The 22,772-nt window shown below is 53.9% G+C and overlaps 1 protein-coding gene and 1 long non-coding RNA gene across 2 annotated transcripts in view; one reads left to right on the plus strand and one right to left on the minus strand.

The window, feature by feature from the left end:
- Nucleotides 1-22,772, plus strand: part of Cdh4 (cadherin 4) — a 447,119-nt gene that overhangs the window by 408,909 nt on the left and 15,438 nt on the right. Inside the window, exons 7-9 of the mRNA XM_050153046.1 lie at nt 1,776-1,948; nt 13,762-13,899; nt 20,897-21,082. Of these exons, the coding sequence (XP_050009003.1) occupies nt 1,776-1,948; nt 13,762-13,899; nt 20,897-21,082 (497 nt within the window). The remainder of the gene's footprint in view (nt 1-1,775; nt 1,949-13,761; nt 13,900-20,896; nt 21,083-22,772) is intronic.
- LOC126508089 (uncharacterized) lies at nt 1,918-22,583 on the minus strand. Its single transcript, XR_007593707.1, has 4 exons — nt 22,265-22,583; nt 20,470-20,731; nt 15,987-16,123; nt 1,918-2,053 (listed from the first exon to the last, which is right to left on the minus strand). It is a non-coding gene; the product is annotated as an uncharacterized lncRNA (long non-coding RNA).

Consider the following 22,772-nt stretch of genomic DNA (forward strand, 5'->3'; position numbering starts at 1 on the left):
GCTGGCCTCTCCCCTCTCCCTGCTTCCCCCACTTTCTTCCCCCACATCTCTCTCCCTCCCCCCTCTCTCTCCCTTCCCCTCCCTCCCTCCCCCCTCTCTCTCCCTCCCCCCTCTTCTCCCCACCCCTCACACACACATTTTATCTTCTGATGCCCAAGTGGCAGTCCCTCACTCTTAGAAGGGACTATAGAAAATCTCCAGATCTTACCTAGCACGCCACACTCCTTCCGCAGCTGTTACAGGTTGTGTGGTCGACTGGTCCAGTTTTCTATGTCTGTGGTCACGGGCACCGTTCTCTCTCCTCTATAAGTTGTTTCAAAGCCCAGAGTTGGTTTCAGTGGACCCAGTGTAGAAGCGTGTTTTCCGTTTCACCACGCACCATGGAACTTGTAAGTGTCCTAAGAGCCCCCACCCCCGTATCTCCAGACTTCTCTCTTCCTCGCAGGCACATGCCCTAGTTTATGGAACCAGTACTCTGTTATGAGCTTATTAAACAAACTGCTTCCCTGCCCTCCTTCACAACTTGAGGATACGTTTTCCAGCTGTCTATTCTGAGGTCATTGCTGACCCAGCCCATCACATGGGCTACCCTGCTCTGTTCCTCCCACAGGCAGAACTCTCCCCCGGGGCCTTTGTTTCTCGGGCCTGGGTCATCATCCTCTCCTGTCCCAGTTCCTTCTCTCTAACGAGGCCTTACCTGCCTCCTCTGCAAGCCACATTTTTGCCACTTTGTTTTGTGTGACAGCCTTACGGTCAGCCCAAGCTGGCCTAGGACTCGGCCAGTCTCAACCTGTGGCTCTAAAAACCTCCAGCTTCAGCCTCCTGGATGCTGAGCTCACAGGAGTATGCCACTGGTCATGGCCAAGTCCACTTTCTTGCTCCGTTAATCCATGTGTCCCTTGACTATGGCCTCCCTCCTCCAGGGAGCACGATCAGCTTTCAGCCCAGTCTGCCTGTCGTGTTGCGCTTCTCAGTGATCATGAAGAGGCGGGGATAACGTTTTTCCGGCTGACCTCTCCATGAAACTAAGCACATGGCATGATGCCTGCCATGCCAAAAGTGTTCAGTTGATAGTGGAGTAGTATTCGGTCATAAAAAGGAGGGCGGTTCAAAACCTCTAGGCTCAGGGAAAGAAGCCAGACACAAAAGGCCACGGATGATGGAACATCATTTACATGAACTGCCTGGAACAGGCAAATCTGGGGAAACGGAAAGCAGGCAGGAGGCTGGGGAGGCCGGGAGAAAGGACAGAGTGACAGGTGGCCTTCTGCAATTGGGTGGTAGAGACAGTTATTTTCAGTTTCATAAGGTTGTCAAAAACCTTGGGCTTGTTTTCTTCAAGGGCAAAGTTTATGTGTATGGTCTATATTTCAATAACAGCATCTTTATGGAGTCCCTCCATTTATACCTCAGCAGCAAGGCTTCACACAGGATCAGTTGGCAACAGTGAGCAGCCTTGCGTTGGGAGTTACTCATCACCAACCTCAGGTCCCGTGGCTCAGGGCATTGGCAGTCTGCTGCCAGTTCTCCCAGAAACGAAAGAGCATTTCTTCTTCCAGGTCCGCTCTGCCCTCTGCAGAACAAGGGAATTTTCAGAACAAAGTCAGGCGAATGGGTAGCTTAGGAGGACTCTCTCAGGTGCTGTAGGCGGGTGAGGAGGTTTGCCGTTGAGGTACCCCAGACACATGGCAGCAGCTAGGCCATAGCATGGTAAAAGATGCTGTATCGAGAGCCCTGGGATCGACTGGAGATGTCTGACCCCGTGTCTGTTCCAGGTACATACGTGATGACCGTGACAGCCAACGATGCCGATGACAGCACCACGGCCAACGGCATGGTGCGGTACCGGATTGTCACCCAGACACCCCAGAGCCCCTCCCAGAACATGTTCACCATCAACAGTGAAACCGGGGACATCGTGACAGTGGCAGCAGGCCTAGACCGGGAGGTAAGATGGGCCGTGGGCCTCATGGGAGCAGCAAGCGCGACGATCCAAATGTACAGTTAGGCGGTCAGGGATCCAGGTGGTGTTCAGCGTCGGCTCCTGCCTGTGCTGCAGGGAGACAGACCCAATGCAGCGCTCACCCCGCTGCTTTGGACAAGTGGCCAGCTGACACCTCATGAAATCCCCCAGAGCAGGCCAAGTGGTGCAGCAACACCTCGGGGACTCAGAAAAGCCAGGATGAACCCCCTCGTTCTAGGGATCCTGCCAGCATTGTACTCTAGATCTAGGGTCCTTGGAAGCCTGCCTCCCTGAGCTGTCTAGACATGCTCGACCACAAGTGAGTAACTGTGTGCCCCCCAGGACATAACGTGCACAAGAGGGTGTTCCTGGGAGCCCCACTGAGCACAAACGCACCCACAACCGCGGGGTTCCTATGTGGAAGTGTGGCTGCAGCTTCCTAGCTGTACTGTCTTGGTGGCCGGGCTGTCCCTGTCTCAAGTTTCCGAAAGCTCCACAGCCTCAGCCTCAGCCTCTGGGCCTGCAGGGACTTCACCACAAGCCTGGGCTGCTCAGCTGTAACTAGCAGCTTGTGGTGACAGGCCATGGGAACAGGCTGGTAAGGAAGTGGCGGGTCTCTTCCCTAGGAGTTCTCACGTCTAGGGGGTCTGGCAGGTCTGAGAGCTAAGGGGCACCTGAGGCCTTCAATTCCTATCTTGACTCTAAAGCTCAGAGGTCTCTGGAAAACTCAAACTACTCCGGCCATCTAAGTTGTAAGAGGCAGTGCACAGGGTGGTACTTGGACAGTGACCCTTTGTAGCTATGTGACAAGGAAAGAAGGGGTGATGGCCTTGGGGACAGGATGGGTTGGACTGTCTCCAGGCATTTGTGAACTGTGAAGCAGGTAGTGGTAACAGTTAGCACAGGACACAGCCAGAGCCAAGGCACTACCTGGCCCAAGAAGCCATTTGTCACCACAGAAGCAGCAGGCTATGTGACAGGCCATAGAGGGCCATTTCTCCACCACACCCACCACCCCTGCTCCAGCTAGGCACGAACATGGCCAAATCTAAAGGACCACACCAAGGTTCCTCCTCGTCATCTCTCCTGGCTTAGGGGAGGGTACCACGGACAGGTCCCTCCTGCACCCACTTCCTGCTCAAGGCAGTGAGCTATCCTTATGACGCGGGAAACCCACAGGCATGGTTGCTGTGCATCTAATTAGGAGAGCTGTATGAAGTGAGCGCTTCTGCATGATTAAATGTCAGGAGAAACTCAGAAGGGCTCAAGTGGCTCTCGGGTCCCTGCCCCACCTGCTAATCCCGCTCATCTTCCCATGTCCCCTAATTAGAATATTTATGGCCTAATAAGAAGATTGAGCGCCACTCCTAGCTGCTCTGAAGGTGAGAGCCAGGCTTTGGAAGCAGCAGGGGGTTTTGATTGCTTAGCTTCATGATTAGCATCTAGCCATACTGTGTCCACACGTGCCATGCTGTCCTCCATGAGGCTGATTTCACTGTCACGGGCTCCATCCAGTTCAGGTCCCACCACATGGTGACCATATCCCAGGGTTGGAAAAGACCTCAAGGAAATCCAAACCAGCCCCCTCCTGTACTTGTTTAAACTCATGTCAGATGGAAAGCTCTGTTCCCTCCAAAACAGGAGGAAAGAGTGAAGGGGGCAGCACAGAGCAAACCCCACACAGGGGCTGTCAGCTGCCCAGTCTCTGCTTTCCACTGACCAAATGTCTCCTGACTCAAGAGTGGGGTGCACGCAGGCATGGGCCCCTTGTTCTCTCGGGCCGCATGGAGTACAGCTCCCAGGGTCCCAGCCAGGCTGTGCAATCGGATCCATGCAGAAACGAGCTTTTTCTGCGGTGACATCAATTGATTGTTTTTTCTTATCACAAAGGCTACTTCTCTTTGATAGAAAGGAAGGAAATAGCAGGCCTGCATCCCACAGTGTGGTGCGGGAGGCATGATGTGAGGCAGGCTGTGGCTTTCCCCAAGCCTCGGGTGCTTGCCTGTCCCGTGTTCCTGCAAATGATCCTTGAAGCCACTGTAGCACTGAGTGGCATTGCCCATGCCCCTACACACCAGGGTCTATCCTCTGCCTTCACAGACTCCCCTGTTCCCCTTCCCTTTTCTCTGTCCCCATCGGTGCACAGCAGACAGCACAGAGGTCAGATGGGTGTTTTAACTGACATCATGAAGCTCCTGAGTTATGGACAGGACAGGTACTTACGGGTCCAGAGACAAGACGCCCCCAGGCCCAGTCAGCTCTGCTGCAGAGCCACGGTTCACTCACTCTGCCCTCCTCTATTGCCACGTGCGAAAGTCAACACACTAAGGAAAGGCAGCTGTCCCTTCTGTGGCCTCTTGTGACTGTGAGCATCCCTTGAGGATACCCTGCAAACATCTTCAGCCTGATGATTGGTGACAGGTCCCCACCTGAGCCCAGGCCAGCTGCTGGTCAGAGTGTAAATACCACCTGAGCCCAGGCCAGCTGCTGGTCAGAGTGTAAATACCACCTGAGCCCAGGCCAGCTGCCGGTGAGTGTAAATACCACCTGAGCCCAGGCCAGATGCTGGTCAGAGTGTGAACACCTCCTGAGCCCAGAACAGATGCTGGTCAGAGTACAGGCAATCGTGACAGGCTGGAGCCACCAGGGTATCACCTCCCTGTGGACAGGCCCACTGGCATTCCTACAGTCTGAGGCCGACTGGCATGCCTACAGCCTGAGGTTCTGACATTGCCAAGCACCGTAAGCTCTGAAGAGTGGCAGGAGAGTCATAACCCACAGCTATCTGGCCTCAGAGCAGACAAAGCAATGCCTAGGAGAAGACAGGGGCCAGGAGTCAGAGGGGAAGACCAGCCCAGGGTCTAAGGGACAAATAATGCACTAGAGATCAGGTCCCTAGATGACAGGGAAGGCTGAGCTATGGGGGCATACTACTGAGCTGCAGGTCCCCAGGGTTACACCTACCCAGAGGATCCAGAGAACCCTTGTACCCATGAGCCTGCAGGCTCCCAGGGCTACAGAATTCTCAGCAGCACCCAGGCCACACACAGACAGGGTGTCATCTTGGCTCTCAGCACCCTCACAGTGGAGAGGAGGGAAGGGTAGAAAGTCAACTGGGAGGGAGTCCCCAGCAGCTGGGAGCTAAATCACCAAACTGGGCTGGATCAGTGTCAAAGAGACAGGGGTAGCTCTGTGGGATGACTGCGCCATGGCCCCCTCCTCAGTCAGACACATGTTGAGGATCATGGCTCAGCCTGCATGGGGCTACTTCAACTCCATTCAAGGTCCTTCCTACCCTAAGACCCCAGTCAGTGAGTCAACTGTTGTCCAACTGTCCCCAGAGCCCACCAGGTTGGCACAGATGAGGACAGACAGACCTAACATCACCAAATAAAAGAGCCAACCCAAGATGCAGGCCAGCAGAAACTCTCTGGGCCAGGATGGAGAGACCCCAGCAGCTTGAGGCTCAGGATCCCTGGAGTCATAGGCTAACCACAGCCCTGGTCACAGTCACTTAGCATCCATGCTGGACTGGATGGTGGCCCCAAACATCCATCTTCACCCAGTATCTGGAGGCCAGAAGCTTCATTACCCTTTATGGAAAAGCATTTTTGCAGATGTGACATCAGGACCTGGAAGGGCCGTCTGGACTCAGGTGCACATAGATCTACAAACTGGGCTCCAGTACGAATCATGCGGAGGAAGATTTGAGGCAGACACAAGGAAGACAGCTACCAGGCAGTGGGTGGAAGGGAAGCAGAAAGAGGTCTGAGGAAGAGAAGGGTCACGGAAGGAGGGAAAGTGAGACCAGATCACGTAATGGAGTCAGCACAGGAGGACGGGAGGACATTTGTTTTTACCATGTCCCACACTAGAAACACTGCCGCTTAATCCACCAGGAAAGCTGCCCAGAAAGCCAGGATGTGGGTTTATCTCACTCTGGGTTTCTGGTCGGTTCTTACTGAAGCCCCACCCCCAGCAGCCTGCTCAGGCATAAACAATACTCCAGCTATCTCCATAGCCCGGTGAGTACACCCCAAAACTATCTCCACAGCCCAGTGAGTACACCCCAAAACTATTTCCACAGCCCAGTGAGTATACTTCAAAACTATCTCCCCAACCCTTGTTGCCACAGACCGAGTCCCTGCCAAGAGGTGGCAGCCCCATCTCTCAGGGCTATTTCTCTGGCATCTGGCCTTCCAGTTTGGGAGCTTTTCTGTGCCTTTTTGTTCTTCCCAGATGACCCACCTGAGCTGGCCTTGCAGGAAACAGGGCTGAGGTTTTCCTTAAGAGAATCTGGCTTGTGGACATGAAGGACACATAGATGGAGAGTCACACTTCAAGCAGTTACTAACCATGACATACTGTGTGTGTGTGTGTGTAGTGTGGGGTGTGTATGTGTTTGTGTGTGTAGTGTAGGGTAGGTATAATGTGGGTGTGGGTGTGTGTATGGTGTGGTATGTGTGTGCGTTGCCTCTGCTGTGGCTGCATTAAGGCCCTCAGACAGCACTAGAGAGAGGTAGGACAAAATGCCCATGGTAAAGGCGTAGGTTGCCATGTGGGGCCCAAGAGGAAGCTCTGCAGAGCATTGTAGAGACAGAAGAGCCTCTCTCTGGCCATCTCAGGGAAACTTTTTGCAGTACTGGAAACTGACCCCAGGGCCTTGCCTGTGCTGAACCAGAGCTCCACCACGAAACTGTGCCCCAAACCAGGAGTTTTCATCACTGGCTCTGCAGGAAGACATCCCAGCAGAGCAGTATATGGTGATGGATGCACGCTCAGGAGCAGGGCTGCCTGCAGGACGCCACCCCCGACAGACCCAGAACATCCAGGCACTTCCAAAAATACCCACAAATATTCAGACACGTCCAGACGTGTCCAAAAATGTACAGGACACATTCAGAAACGTGTGACATGTCATCGGCAAGGACATCTGCGGGGGAGGGGGGGTCCAGAACTTTCCAGACACCGTCTCCCTACAACCTCCACTTGGCAGCAACTCAGAAGAAACAAGGCCAGAAAAGCTTGACACTCTCCTTCCCTTTCCAAAGATGGTAATAAAACCATAGAGACTGTCTTAGCTGTCTTCCCAGCTCCACACAGGACAAATTCATCAGACACCCACAGAGCCACCAACCAATCCCTGGGCACCCAGCAGCTCTAGCAGTAGGCCTACTATTGCTCTCATGTCCAGCCACACCCCTACCCTTAGAGCCTGGAAGGGCCTGCAGCCACACCCCTACCCTGAGGGCCTGCAGCCACACCCACCCTGAGAGCCTGGAAGGATCTGCAGCCACACCCCTACCCTGAGAGCCTGGAAGGGTCTGCAGCCACACCCCTACCCTTAGAGCCTGGAGGAGCCTGCAGCCACACCCCTACCCTTAGAGCCTGGAGGGGGCCTGCAGTGCAGAAGAGGCCTGAGCACCAAGGAGACTGGACTGGTCCTGCTCATGACCTGCTGAGGGGTCACGTTATTCAGACAGGCTGACAAGGAACCCTGGAGAAGGTTTCAACAGGGGGTCCTGGGAGGAAGCCAGGATAGACCACTAGAGTACCAAAGCAGGGCCCTCCTTGAGACAGAAGCTGGGCTGGCTCCCCCACTCCCCACACCCACCTTGCTTGCTCGGAGAGCCCCATGTTTTCTATTCTTGCCTATTTTCCCCTCCTCTGACCTGTTCTTTCAAGGGCCACCAGAGGGCAAGGACCATGAGGTCAGAGAGATCACCATGGAGGCCCACTGAAATAGGAAGGCCCATGGTGTGACCTTCATTACCTCCTGTGTGTGAAGGAATGGTGATAGGTCCAGATGGGTTGGTCTCAGTCCCAAGATCAGGGTCTTCCTGGGCTCCCAAAGACAAGAGGCAGGACAGAGCTTAGCTTAGCCCAGGCTCACCCAGTCACAGCTGAGGATCACTGTTACAGCCCATCACCCAGCCTGTGCCTGCTTTGAAAGTGGGCTGCAGTGGCACATAGCCACAACTCTCCCTGTGCACCCATCCACACTGCTTCTCCACCATTCCAGACACTGAGACTTTCCCCTGTGGCCGTCACCAGATCTAGGTGCAGAGTAGCCATACCTGTACCAGGCTTCCCACATCCCTGTTGCAGCAGGGCCTCCTCCTTCCAAGCTGAGGCTTCACAGCACCCATTGATCCGATGTGAGGTCTCAGACAGGCAACCAGAGACAGACACGGCCACAGATGGACACTGGATCTATGTGTTATCTTTGAACTTTGCCAGTGTTTAAGTAAAAGGTTTTGTACACAAATCCTCTGAATCCCTTTAACAGTAGAGGCTCTCAACTCAGGGAACGCTTCTCTGGAGGGACTGGGAGGCCAGGAGTGTCTGCAGCTCCTAGGATACCAGCCCCAGGCTAGCTCACGTGGCATCAAGTGCACCCTGCTGCTTCCTTTCTGGGGGTACTCCCAGCTACTATCCCCAATATGAAAAGGGGAGTATCAGAACGCCATGGTCTCCAGACTGGAGCAGAGCCGAAGGTGTCCCTTCCGTGATGTGTGTCCAGGCAGCAAACTCCCTGGGTCCCATGATCCCACCCGCTCACCGCTCAGAAAGCTCACCCTATGGGTAGCTCTTTTCTTTTCCCAGGTCTCACCCCAGACCACACCCTGGATCAAAGCCACACAGAACAGACAGGTGACACCCGCTCGGCTGCTCTCTGAGCCCGGTTGAGTCGAGCCTGCTTCCATCTCCATCTGTGCACACCACACACACACACACCACCTCCCCTAGTGCCTTAGCAGAACCATTCCCTCTGTTGGCGACAGTCTCCCCCAAGCATATTAACCGGAGGTGGTTAATTCAATTAGCTCCCCATGCCTACTCTCCTCTGTCCATGCTTGCACAGCCCTGAAGGGATTGTTTTCCCTTATTTACCGCCTGCCTCCTTCCTAGAGCCCTGCTTCTCAAACAATGTCCCCTTGGGATATTACTACACTGCTGACATGTGTGATGGATTCCTAACACCCCATGGGCAGTGTCTATGATACTGCCCAGCACCCCCACAGAGCATGGGACATTCAGCAACAGAGTGTGACCTGGCCACAAATGTCATTTAGGAAAAGCTGTCCTTGAGTCAGCCTGGGAAAGACAGGACCCCCAAGGCTGGGTAATCCACAGCCTCAAGGAGGAGGAAGAAGGGGAAAGTGAAGGAGTGTGGTGTTCAGCCTACAATTTCAGTCAGCAGCCTGGAGGAGGCGCCTGAGAGCTGGAGGGGTTGCCAGAAATGGCTGTGAAGGCACCCGGATTCCTCAGCCCTCTGGGCTTGAAGCAGGGACACTCCTGCTACCCCGCCTCATTGCTTGCAGAGTCTAGAAGAGAGGTAGAGAGGAAGAGGGACAGAGTGGCCGGTGAGAACAGAGCATCTGACTCCATCTATCCTGACCCAGCCTGAGGCCTGCTAGGCTGTGCTGACGCCACCCTGTTTCAGCCTGAGGCCCACTAGCTTGTTGGCTCCCCACTGGCAGCAGTTGGGAGGGGGTGCTGTGCACACCCCACTGAGAAGAGTTGCATTTTTCTCTGCTTTTGATGCAGCAGAAAGAGCTGCTGGCTGGAAGGAAAGAGCCCCCTGGGCAGGTCGGAGCTCCTGAATGGCTCTGTAGCACCCCCTGGGGGAAGAGTAGAGAATCACCACCCAGGGAGGGCTGCAGCAGGCAATGCTGGCGTCTGGGTAAGAAACAAAAAACATCCTTGACTGAGCAGCTAGAAGCTTCGGGCAGCACAGGGAGAGGGTTGTTTTAAAAAGTTAATAGTAGTAGTAGCAATTACATGGTGTGTGTGTGTGTGTGTGTGTGTGTGTACGCACAAGTGCGTGCAGGGACACCTGTAGAGGTCAGAGGAGTTCAGGCCCCTGGAGCTGGAGTGAGACACCTGATGTGGGGTCTAGGAATGAAACTCAGGTTCTCTGCAAGGAGCCATACATGTTCTTAACCACTGAGCCATCTCTACTCACATCCTAAAGTGCGGGGCTAGGGAAGCCCAGATTTCAGGGACTACAGCGGAGGTCAGCCCAGGACATGGGTCATGCTGAGGTGGGGGAGCTGGGCCCACCATTACTGGGAGCTCTGCTAGTGACCTTGGCTCTGCACTTAGACAACTTCTTAGTACTGAGTCGTCACCAAGAGTCGACCAGGACACCCTATGAGATGTGCACACAGTTTCCCCACTCCACCCCCAGACAAGAAAACCTCAGTAACTAAGACATGGCAAAAGACTCCCCCACGCTGTAGACCATCAGTCTTGGGGCCCAGGGCCACTGGAGACCCGTGAGCCCAGCAGTCTGTGCACACAGGAATTGCCTCCTCCTGGCTCTGGGATGCAGCAGCATAGGTTGGGCAACCTACAGAGGGGCAGGACCGCTCCATGACAGAATCTAGCCTGCGGGAAGGGTCACCCTGAGGCTCTATGGAAGCCTGGAACCTCTAACAGCATCCCCCCAGCAACCATGGAGGACAGCGGACAGAGTCCCCTCAGGGTCCTAAGAGACTGGGTGGCTGATGAGAGCTGAGAAGTGTAGCCTTCCGCAGGGTCTGCCTGCTTTGGCTTCTCCACCCCCATAGGCAGCAGCAAAGGGGAGGAGGGCGGACACACATGCAGTCTAGTGCCGATACCTTGAGCTGTAATTTACATGCTGGGGAATTCACCCTCTTGGTGTGCTCGGCTCACACAGGGCTGCACACCCATCACTTCTGCCTAGTTCCAGGGCCCTCACATCACCCCTAAAACAGGCCCTATGGTGCTGGTGTCACCCCCACTTATCCTTTTCTCCTGCCCCAGCAGGCAGCCCCTGCCATCTGTGGACTTGCCCGATGTGAACCCCTCCTTATGGCTGTGGGCCTGCCTGTTTTCACCTGGCATAATGGCTTTGGGGTTCATCTGGGCGTAGCAGGTGTCAAAACACTTTACCCTTTTATGGCTGAGTAACATTCCATCATGTGGACACACCACATTTCAAGTACCTGTCGTGAGCTGGTTGACTTTTGTGGTTGGTGCTGTAGGCACACTGGTGAACACCATCTGTGTGGATGGAGCCGTGTGCACACTGGCGTACCCCGTCTGTGTGGATGGAGCCGTGTGCACACTGGCGTACACCATCTGTGTGGATGGGGCCGTGTGCACACTGTCTGTGTGGATGGAGCTGTGTGCACACTGGCGCACACCATCTGTGTGGATGGAGCCATGTGTACACTGGCATACCCCGTCTGTGTGGGTGGAGCCGTGTGCACACTGGTGTACACAATTTGTGTGGATGGAGCCGTGTGCACACTTGTGTAAACCATTTTGTGTGGATGGGGCCATGTGCACACTGGCGTACACTGTGTGGATGGGACCATGGGCACACTGGTATACACCATCTGTGTGGATGAGGCCGTGTGCACACAGATGTACACCGTCTGTGTGGATGGGGCTGTGTGCACACTGGCGTACACCATCTCTGTGGATGGGGCCGTGGGCACACTGGTGTACACCGTCTGTGTGGATGGGGCTGTGTGCACACTGGCGTACACCATCTCTGTGGATGGGGCTGTGGGCACACTGGCGTACACCGTCTTGTGGATGGGGCCGTGTGCACATGGGTGTACACCATTTGTGTGAAAACCTGTTCTCAGCCTTTAGATCCACATCCAGGAGTGGGATTTCCAGGTTGCCTGCCAACCTGAGGTCCAGCTTTTCACTGTTCCCACAGTGCTTGCCCCTTCATATACTCTTGAGCACGGAGCAGTCTTTAGATGCTGAGCAACAAGAGGACGGCCTCAGCTGTCCCACTTCACAGTGTCTGAGGAGGCAAAGGTTCCAGCAGTGACCAGAGGGGAAGCCTAAGGGGGGGTGGCCACTGGAAACCACAGGAGGCTGACACAGAACAGCCCTGACCAGAGCAGAGTGGCCAGTGATGGCTTTGGCCTCAATGGAGAATGAAGGGATTTGGGGGTTCTGTGTTTGGGCTCTGGGTTTCAATTCATCCCACCCCCATACTGACCACTCAGAGAGCCCAGAATGAGTAGGGGCAATGCTTCCAGCCTATGGGTAAGACGGTCTCAACACTCACTGGGGCAGCGCTGATGCGAAGGTGGGAGCTCCCAGATGTGGGCTCAGCAGACCTACAGAACACAGCTAGGTGGACAACAGCGGGTATGCTGGGGAAGCTTTGGCGCTTTCTAGGGCAGGCCGACCGATGCATTATTGATGGATGTTCTGCAGAGTTTGCATGCCGGGCTGCAGGGAGGTGAGTGAAAGCCCTGGGGATGGCTGCTTTCTAGTTGTCTTCCTGCTCTCAAACTTGAAAACGGTTAAATCACTTTCTTAATGAATTCACTGCAGCCGCATTGCTGACACAACTCCAAAGGCACCTGCCCTGTTCTCTGTACCCAGTGGGAACTGGGGAGGGGGTGCCACAGGAAAGCAATTGGCTGGTAGGGGTGACCCTGAACACAGCATGCCCACTGTACCCAGCACCTCCTTCTAGCTCCATGGGGGGATAATACAGGGGCAGAGACTACCAAACTGAGATCCACCTGGGCTCAGAGGCAGGCAGAAGACCCTAGAGCCAGCTGGCCTGCTTCTTCTGAGTCCCTCCAGTATTTCTCCCATCTTGCAGGAGCAGCTTCCCTCCCAGGTCCTGCTGTCCACAAGCAAGTCCAGCTCCCCCTCTAGTGGCAGGCTGATGTACACACACATGCACACTATACACACATGCAGAGACCTACAGGTGTGTACACACATGAATACACACATACACATGCATACAGGTTACACATATTCCTACATGTCCACAGGCATTGATGTGCATGCGCACACATGCAAACACATGTTCATGTTAATAAGCATATGCTTCTATGTTTGTTTATCTTTATCCAATGCCACATGCGGGCAGCAGTGCTAAGCTTGGCCCATGATTTATCCCTCTCCAGCTGACAGGTTGGCTGTGTCTGGGACAGAGAGAGGAACAGGAAGGGATATAGATGGAAGGGGTGAGAGGGGAGGAAAGGAAGAACAGATGGAGAGAAGGGAAGAATGGGTATAGGATGGGTAGATGGAGGGATGGTGGGGGATGAGGGATAGTAGATGAAAAGAGGAATTCTGTGACCTGTTTGCTGCCTATAACTTTTCTGGAGCCAATGTATGGAACTCACACACACTTCTCTGTGTCACAAGGTGGGACCTGCCCTTTTCTAACCTTTCAGGAGAGCAGAACTGGAGATTGAACCCATTTTGAGTTCCCAGTGGTGCCAGTGAGAGGTGACAGGGTCCTCACAGAGCTGCCCCCTCCCTGAACTAGTCAAAGGCTGCCATTCCCACAGCATGATACCCCTCTAGTCAGCAGTGAGCAGGGGAGGGTCATGTGACTCCCTCAGTGCGTGATACGGCACACCATCGTCCTTTGCTCGCCTTTCAGAGAGCACAGCTGCATCCAGCTGCTCCCCTCTCCTCCATGTGGAACTGGAGACCCACACTGCTGTGTCCTGCCACGTGCTAACCTGGCATTCCTTCCCCGTCCAGTCCTATCCTTCCGTTTAGCTCTGCTCCCACAGTGACATCCCTTAGCCTGGCCTTTCATCTGCAGACTGTCCACTCTGAAGATGGTGCAAGTTCCTCTGAACCCTGACCTGCCCCGTCTGCCTCAACGCCGAAACTGACTGTGTCCACTGACATACAAATACGGTTGCCCTCCTTCTGCCACAGCCACCTACCACAAGGCAACCCATGCCAAGGGTGACCCCACTGAGGAAGCCTCCATTCCCCATCTACCGAGCCCAAACTGACCCGTTGTCTTTCCCCTCCAGAAAGTCCAGCAGTACACGGTCATCGTCCAGGCCACTGATATGGAAGGAAACCTTAACTACGGTCTCTCGAACACAGCCACTGCCATCATCACGGTGACAGACGTAAACGACAACCCTCCGGAATTCACCACGAGCACAGTGAGTACCATACATCCTCGCAGAGACACAGCCCCAAACTGCCACCTCCCTCTGGGTGGTGGGGGAAGAGCTGGATGGACCGTGGGTAGCAAATACTGCTGCACAGATGACTGACCGAGAGGGACACTGGGCCAGCCATCTCTGCCGGGAAAGAATGGCCTAGCCTGTCCAGTGGAGAGATGGCCCTAAGGGCCGGGTAAGCCCCAGGATTAAGTGGCTGGCTGATACCTTGCTGAGATAAAGCTCTGGAGAAGGTGGCCTTCCAGGCTGTCACATGTTTAGGGAGGCCGTGTGACTGTGCAGTGTCTTGCTTGCCAGATGCTCAGCTGGACCCTGGCTATGGGCATGTGTGTCTTTGACGCAAAGATCCCCTTCCTACCTTGGTCCTCAGCAGACAGTGGCTGGCCCCGTGTGGTTCCCACCCCCAGACAAGGAAATTGGTAAAGACTGGGCTAGACCCTGGACACTGGGACCTTAGAAGTTAAGGACGCATGCTGAACATACATGTATCCACCCAGCCATGGAATAGAAAGTCCACTGTGAGCCTCCAGCCACGGATCTGAGGAACAGACCCTGCCCCGCCCTGGGAGAGAAGATTCTGGAGACGAAACTGTAAATCGCATTACCCCGATCTCCCTTAGCATCCGCCTCCATGACACCCAAGTCCACGAATGGGTGAACAGTTCTGTGACCCAAGTGGTCCCCGCCCCTCCGTGAACACACAGTCCAGCCCAACCCTGAAGAAATAGCGGGCTGCAGGTGTCTGGCCGGGATGTGCAGAGGGAAAGGTCAGAAGGTCACGCTCAGACTAAAGAGGGCCATGTGTCCTTAATAGTAACAAGGACTTTTACCAGGCACACAGGTGAACACTCCCATCAGGTCCAACCAGTGAATAACAGAGACCCGGTGGTGAGCCAGGACGTGGGGCTCAGGCCCAAGGCCCACAGGAAGCAGCTGGGACTGACCCCTGAAAGTGGCTGCCATGCGGAGATGAGAGAGAGGAAACCCGTTTGCCTAAGGTGAAGGCGCCTAGAAGGCTGGTGCCTGGGCAGGAGCATGACCACCACCCCGCCCCAACCACGAGTCCTAGTCTCTTGGATCATAGCACCATCTAGTGGCCAAACAGTAGATGGCATCAACAGGCGCTGCTCAGGACCCCTGCAGACAGCATGAGTCCTGTCCCTCACTACAACCAACAGGGCAAGAGGAAGGAGTCGTAGAGGGTTTGGCCAGGGTGATGGGAAGAGAGAGCCAGGCTGCAAGGAGAGCCACTGACCCTTGCAAGTGACATCCCTGGCACAGCCAGCCTCCTGCCCTAGACAGGCTTCTAGAGGGCGGGCATGGTGGTAAGCGCTCAGTTTGGCAACTGCCTTCGGTGACAGTGCAGGAACTCCCAGCTGGCAGCTAGGAGAGACAGTTGGTGCCGGGCCCACACTGGCGCCACTCCTGGTCTAGACCATGCTTTGCTGCAGCCACTGCAGAAGGGCAGGGAACACACCCAGGGTGGCCTTGTCAGGGGCAGAGCCAGTACAACTGTCCACAGACACAAACCCGCTTGTCTCGTGATAAAACACCATGACCAAACACAACGTGGGGAGGAAAGGGTTAATTTAGCTCACACTTTCTGATCACCACTGCAGATTCACAGTTTCTGCCCAAGGGAAGTGAACCTGGAGGCAGGAACTGAAGCAAAGACAATGGGGGAATGCTGTTTACTTGCTTGCTCAGTTGCTTTCTTTGAGCACCCAGGACCACCAGCCAAGGGGTGGTCCCCAGAATGGAATGGACCCTCCAATATCAGCCATTAATCAAGAAAATGACCTACAGACTCGCCTACAGGTAATATGATGGAGGTGTTCCCTCAAATGAGGTTCTTCTTTCCAAATAACTCTAGCTTGTGTTGTTAGTGGGAAAAAATAAGGACAATGCTAAGCCAGGCATCAACCCTGTGGGGGCCCAGGATAATCACAGGGTGCTAAGACTCTGTAAATCAGGGCTACACCCCTATGCCCATTCCAGACTGCTGGAGTACAGATACTGGGGTGCAGGAATGACACAGCTCTCCTGACATCGGCGCCCCCTCTTACCTTCAGAAAGCAACGTTGGAACAATACGGTCACCACAAGAAGCAGGCCAGAGGGAAGCCACCAGAGTTCAGCTTTGGTTCATCCCCAGCAGAGGAGACGGAACACCACAGTGGCCGGAGGAGTTTTGAGGAGCATGCCTGCGGGACGAGGGTTCCATCAAAGACTGAGGACATTGTCCAGAGCATCAAAGGGCAGTGCATGACGCTTAGGGACCCAGCCTGCCTCCCAGTCCTGCACAAGCCCAGTTCTCCGCGTCTGTACACATGGTCCATGCCCACTTTGCTCATTCCCGGAGCTCCGAGAAGTTACACAGGTAGGAAAGGACAGGAGATCCCACAGATACCCTGGGCTCAGAGATAGAACCAGCAAGCCCTCCTCCTGTGGAAGTGGACGAATCCTGTCTCAGACAACCTATGAGATCATACGGGGTCAAACTCGGCACAACCCAGGCTGGCAGCTCTGACTCCAGGTGAAGCCTCGGCTCTTGCTGTGCTGCAGCCCGGGCTCTACAGCACAGCTCGAGGGTGACCATGGCCACAGTGAAAAAGCACTGACAGTCACTGGCTCCCAGTGTCCTCCCATGATAGCTCCTGGGGTGTTCCCCCATCTGACCTCAGCAGGAGGCACTCTGAGGGTGGACCGGTTTCACCCAGCATCTGAGCTCTGTCTGGTCTGGACCACCACCTCCAATCTACCTGAACTTCATCTTCTCTCAGGTACATCAGCCACGCTACAAACACCCCATGCTGTCTGTGAGAGGACAGAAGCTCTGGGGAGAGCAGTGCCTCTCTTTATGCTGGGACACAGAAGAAACCATTATGACCCCAGTTAGCACAGGCAGCCAGAGGGTCACAGCTGGAGCACAATGGCACGAAGCTTATTTCAGGGGTTGGTCCTGCCTCCATGAAACCGAGGAAGGAAGGTGGAGACTCCCACTTCCCTGGGACATGGAGAGCCAGCAGGGAGGGCAGTCTGAAGTCCCGTGAATACAGAACACTTTTCCACGCAAGCCCCACAGCTCATCTTCAGTGTACCCTCCACAGACATACATACTTGGGCTCCAGCGGCCCTCACCAGGCCCCATCCAGATGAGTGGCAGGCAGGTGCCCCGGGACACTGTCTTTGCTTCACAGTGGGAGTGTGCAGGCAGGTTGGCCACACACCACACATGGGCTATTTTTGTGAAGCTTAATCAAGAACAATCAGGCAGAGCTAAAAAAGATGCAGGGACTTGCCAGCTCCAATTCCTATTCTTAAGTGTTAATTAAAAGTTATTTTTCTTCTTGCTCCTGTGTAGCTGCAGTGCCCCCTGGAGGGCAAAGCCCACACTCGTCCAGGGCCACCCTGCCATCAGCACTCCCCTCCAGAGTGATGCAGGACCAGCCGGGGTGGAAAACAACCTCCAGACAATGCCCCAGGGGCCTGCAGCCTACCCCATGCACAGACCCCAGTGGGCTCAGAGGGACCTTGAGACCCAGCAACTGAGGTCTTCCCACCCACCCACGGCCACTCTTCTCACTGTGTGACTTTGGCTGAGGTCCAGACCTCTCTGAGCCCAGGATGCTTTCCACATTTGACATCCGTGTGTGATGGGTGGTGAGGCTGGGCCGTCGCTGGTCCTGGGAACCTTGCACCTAACAGTAAGCACAGGCTCTACCTGCAGGTGAGAGCAGTCCTAGCCCAGCCCAGCCGTTAGCAGTAAAAGGCAGGAGCAGTCACCAAAGCTCTCTACACTGAGCCTCCACTGGTAAAGAAGGAAGGCAGAGCCACGCAGGCCCGGCCTATGCAGCCCGACTACAGGGGCGTTTGCTGTTTGCCTGTCCCCTCATGGTGTTCCCATAGGTCACCTCCCAGCAGGACAAGGGAGAGCGCCCAGTAGGACAGTGTCCACCTGAAGAGCCCTTGGCCAGGCTATGCTGTGCACATGGTGCTGGCTCTCTGTCACCATGACAATGAGGTCATTGGTGTACAACGAGGAAAAATCTATTTCAGCTCGTGTTTTCTGAGGTACTGTGGACCTGTGTTGGGGGCCACAAAGTATGGGAGGTGGGGAGCATGAATCAGAAGAAACTGCTCAATCTGTCACCAGGAAACAAAGATAGACCGAAAGGAGTCAGGGTCTCCACATCCCCCTCAAGAGCACAACCCTGTGACCTGACTCCCTCCCACAACCCATACCTACCTCCTATGGTCTCTGCCCTGCCCCCCAACACTGCCGCAGACTAGGGACCAAGTCTTCAACACCTGGGACCTCAAAAGATTCTTATCTAATCAGAGCAGGATCAAAGGCAGAGGCTCACTCACCTGGCCAGAGATGACTTCCCCAGAGGCAGGAGTCCACTGAGCACAAGAGCCAAGGATCAGTGCCTGTAGGTGCCAAAGGTCTTCTAGAGGCACCTTCCCCGGTAACCTGGGGTATACATGTAACTGATACACCCTAACGCATATGCCACTAGGGACTGATCTTCACAAGGGTACCACACAGGCTGGGTTAAGAAAGCTCCCAGCCTCATGCTGACACCTCCTCAGACAGGTATAGGTCGGGGCACTGGGGCTAAGGACATCAACATATAAATTTATGGGACATGCAAAATGGATCAAAGACCTCAACATAAAGCCAGCCACACTGAACCTCATAGAAGAGAAAGTGGGATGTACCCTTGAGCACATGGGCACAGGAGACCACTTCCCAAATATAACTCCAGCAGAACAGACACTGAGAGAAACAATTAATAAATGGGACCTCCTGAAACTGAAAAGCTTCTGTAAAGCAAGGAACACGGTCAACAAGACAAAATGACAGCCTACAAAATGGGAAAAGATCTTCACTAACCCCACATCAGAGGTCTGATCTCCAAAATATACAAAGAACTCAAGAAATTTTACATCAAAAGAACAAATAATCTAATAAAAAATGAAGTACAGATCTAAACAGAGAACTCACAACAGGGGAATCTAAAATGGCTGAAAGACATTTAAGGAAATGTTCAACATCCTTAGTCATCAGAGCAATGCAAATCAAAACAACTGAGATTCCATCTTATGCCTGAAAGAATGGCCAAGCTCAAAAACACTGATGACAACTTATGCTGGAGGTTGTGGGGAAAAGGGAACACTTCTGCATTGCTGGTGGGAATGCAAGCTGGTACAGCCCGTTTGGATGTCAGTGTGGCGATTTCTCAGAAAAATTAGGAAACCACCTTCCTCAAGACCCAATAATACCACTTTTGGGTATATATCCAAATGATGCTCAATCGTGCCACAAGGACATGTGCTCAACTATGTTCATAGCAGCATTGTTTGTCATAGCCAGAACCTGGAAGCAACCGAAATGCCCCTTGACCGAAGAATGGATAAGGAAAATGTGGTACTTTTACACAATGGAGTACTACCCAGCAGAAAAATAATAACATCTTAAATTTTGAAGGCAAATGGATGGAGCTAGAAAACATCATTTTGAGTGAAGTAACCCAGACCCAGAAAGACAATTATCACATGTACTCACTGATAAGTGGTTTTTAAACATAAAACAAAGAAAACCAGCCTACAAATCACAATACCAGAGAACCTAGACAACAATGAGGACCCTAAGAGAGACTTACATAGATCTAATCTATATGGGAAGTAGAAAAGGACAAGATTTCCTGAGTAAATTGGGAGCATGGGGACCATGGGAGAGGGTTGCAGGGGAGGAAAGGGGAAGGGAGGGGAGCAAAGAAAAATGTAGAGCTCAATAAAATCAATTTTTAAAAAAGAAAACAATGTTGAATGATACCAATCTGTCTACTTTGAGAAACTTGGACTTTAAAATATTATTTTATTTTAAATAAAAAAAATTTAGGGAACATGACTAGCTATCGTGGTGCGTGGACACTCAGACGCTGCGGCAACCCTATTGCTGACTCACAATGTCAGTGACAGGAGTGGGGGCTCTCACTGTGGAGGCCACCAGCAATGACAGCCTCGCCCAGCCACACAGAGAAGCTGGGGAACCCAGTGAAAAGTCAGACCTTGGACACATGTGCCCACGACTCGGGTCTGCTGTCCTCTCTGGGATTGCTTTGTGCCCCTCTGTGCTAAATGGCCAAGAGGAAGGTTTGAAAGTAGGGTCCTCTGGAAGCGGGCTGTGCCAGCTCACCTGTACCCCTAGCACTTCCTAGGGGACCCTCTGCAGTCTGGGGCCTCGTTGCTCCAGGGCAGCTCACAGAGCAGCCCTGGGGACACTGTAGGGACATCCTTTAGGATGGGCACAGTGGGTTCCCATCAGACCCTGAATTGATGAGGCAGTTGTGCATCTTGCTAAGGTGAATCTCAAGACAGCAGAGAATGTGACCTCAGAGCTGCTGAGAGCAGAACCTAGAAGCCAGCCCAGCAGTGGCCACAGCTGGCAGGGGACAAGGATTTCTAAGGCAGACGCACCCCTTCCCCCACTCCGAGTGGGGCCATGGGGTCTTCACAGGTGCACACAGCAACCTCACTGTACCTTAGCAGTAGAGAGATGATCACTTCCATGTTTAGTCACTGGCCACAGGAGCTGACCCCCAGCCACCTGGAGCAGTGACCTGACGGTGGCAGCAGCCAGGACATGCTTCTCTCAAAAGCCTCTTGTGGCTGCCACGTAGATCCTGCTTCCCCCGCTCTTCATTGTGCATCCATCCTTGCCATTCATCCTCCATGCACGTGAGAAAAGCTGGGGTGTAGGAGGGGAGCCTGTGCCAGAGCTTGCTGCATAGGTGAGGGTTGTCCTGGGGAGACGGGAGCAGATGGGAGTCTCTGGCCAAGGCTGACCACCCACTTAGGACACCTACTCCAGAGCAGTGACCCTGCTGCTCCCAAGCACTGGCTGGGTCCAGGGAGCCAGGCCCCCAGGCTCTATGTGAGGCCCTAATGTTCTTTCTTACACTTCGCAGTTTGCAGGAGAGGTCCCTGAGAACCGTGTGGAGACAGTAGTAGCCAATCTCACAGTACTGGACCGAGATCAGCCTCACTCGCCCAACTGGAATGCAGTCTACCGAATCATCAGTGGGGACCCCTCGGGGCACTTCAGTGTCCGCACAGACCCTGTCACCAATGAGGGCATGGTCACTGTGGTGAAGGTGAGTGATTTTGGAGACAACCTCCACAGGGACTCTCCTAGCTCAGGCTGGCCTCAAACTTGTGATCCTCCTGCCTCCACCTCTCACCCACCATTTTCCACTGGAAAGGAGAAACAGTAAAGTTTAGATTCTAGCCTCCGTGTCCTTGCTGGCCTTTTCTTCCGAACGAGAGTCTCCTTCACGTGAGGCCGTGCATACACCTTGTGGTACAGTGCTCGGAGAGGATGAGGTAAGACCCTCCTCTCTGGCTGGATTCTAGGACCCACCTCTCCAGGGTGTACTCGGGTCTCATTTTTGAGCCAAGAGTCATTGAGGGAAGCGTGTCACCTCAGTGAGTATGCCCAGCATCCTAATTGAAACTGTCAGAACAAATTTCCTATTGGTTTCCACATTACAGGTATGTTTTATCTTACCTGCCAGTGGATTTTATTGGCCATAGTCTTTCTAGAAAGACTGATGTTTTAGGACATCACATACCACGTGGTTCCATGTCCCACAGAGACATGAGCCAATAAACACAGAGAGACCATTCCCTCACAGTTTTATGGAGCAGTTTGTTATAGCAAACTGGCCTGACCTCTGTCTGGTGCTTCCAGGAGGGGCTCCTGGCATTGGCAGTCACTGGTTATACTAGAGAAAGACCTTGTCACGGTGCAGTACCAGCTTTGGGAGCATGGTGGCGCCTGGAGTTTGAGGGCCCCCAGGAGCCAAGACTAGGCCTGGGGGAAGCTCACTATTTCTGGCCTAAAGGCCCCTGTAAGACCTTTTAAGAGTGGGGTCCAGTCCAGGGACCCTGTAGCCACAGGCCCTATAAGTGCACCTGTACAGTGTCCAGCAACACAGTACAAACTGGGCAGAGATAGGGCAAGCGAGGAACCAGCCCAGTCCCACGTGTACAGCTGACTTCACCAGCAATACCTGGGTCTTGGGAGGCAGAAGCACAGGCCTAGCCATGTCCCAGGACCCAGTGCCTGTTTCTAGAACCCGTGACTGTCCCAGCTGGCAGCAGGGTCTCTGTAGGTGTGACAGGGTTGAGAGTCTCTGGGTCAGCCCAGTGCAACCTCAGAGGTTTTTAAGAGAGGGAGCAGAAAAGTCAGAGAGTATCTTAGCTGGGGTTCTGTTGCAGTGGTAAACACCATGACCAAAAGTAACTTGGGGAGGGAAGGGTTCCCTTCAGCTTACATGTCCCAAGCAGATCTATCATGGAGGGGAGTCAGAACAGGAACCGGGAGACAGGAGCTGATGTGGAGGCCGTAGAGGAGAGCTGCTTCCTGGCTTGTCCCCAGCAGCTTGCTCAGCCACTTTCTTACAGCGCCTGCTCAGGGGTGGCTCCACCCCACCCACCGAGAGCTGGGTCCTCCCCCATGATTTGCCCATCAGGAAAATGTAGCACAAGCCAGCTTAGCAGCTGCGTTTGTTCAGTTGAGGTGCTCTCTCCTAAAAGGACTCCAGCTCGTGTTGAGGTGACCTAACACCATCACAGAGAGAGAAGGGAGAGGCAGAGCCGGTGGAGGCAGGAAGCCACAGCTGGCTCTGGAGAGGTACTAGACCCCACACACCCTCTCCAGTGTGGAAACATGAGGCGGGAGTCTCTGGAGGGAACTGGCCCTGCTGTTGGACTCTAACCCAGGCGCAGACATTTTACGTCTAACCCCAGAACTGCATTCAGATTACGTTAAGTCTCCAACTG

The sequence above is a fragment of the Alexandromys fortis genome, unplaced genomic scaffold (genome assembly GCF_014885135.2).
Source record: "Alexandromys fortis isolate MF-2015 unplaced genomic scaffold, M_Fortis_MF-2015_v1.1 scaffold_81, whole genome shotgun sequence".
NCBI classification, from domain to species: Eukaryota; Metazoa; Chordata; class Mammalia; order Rodentia; family Cricetidae; genus Alexandromys; species Alexandromys fortis.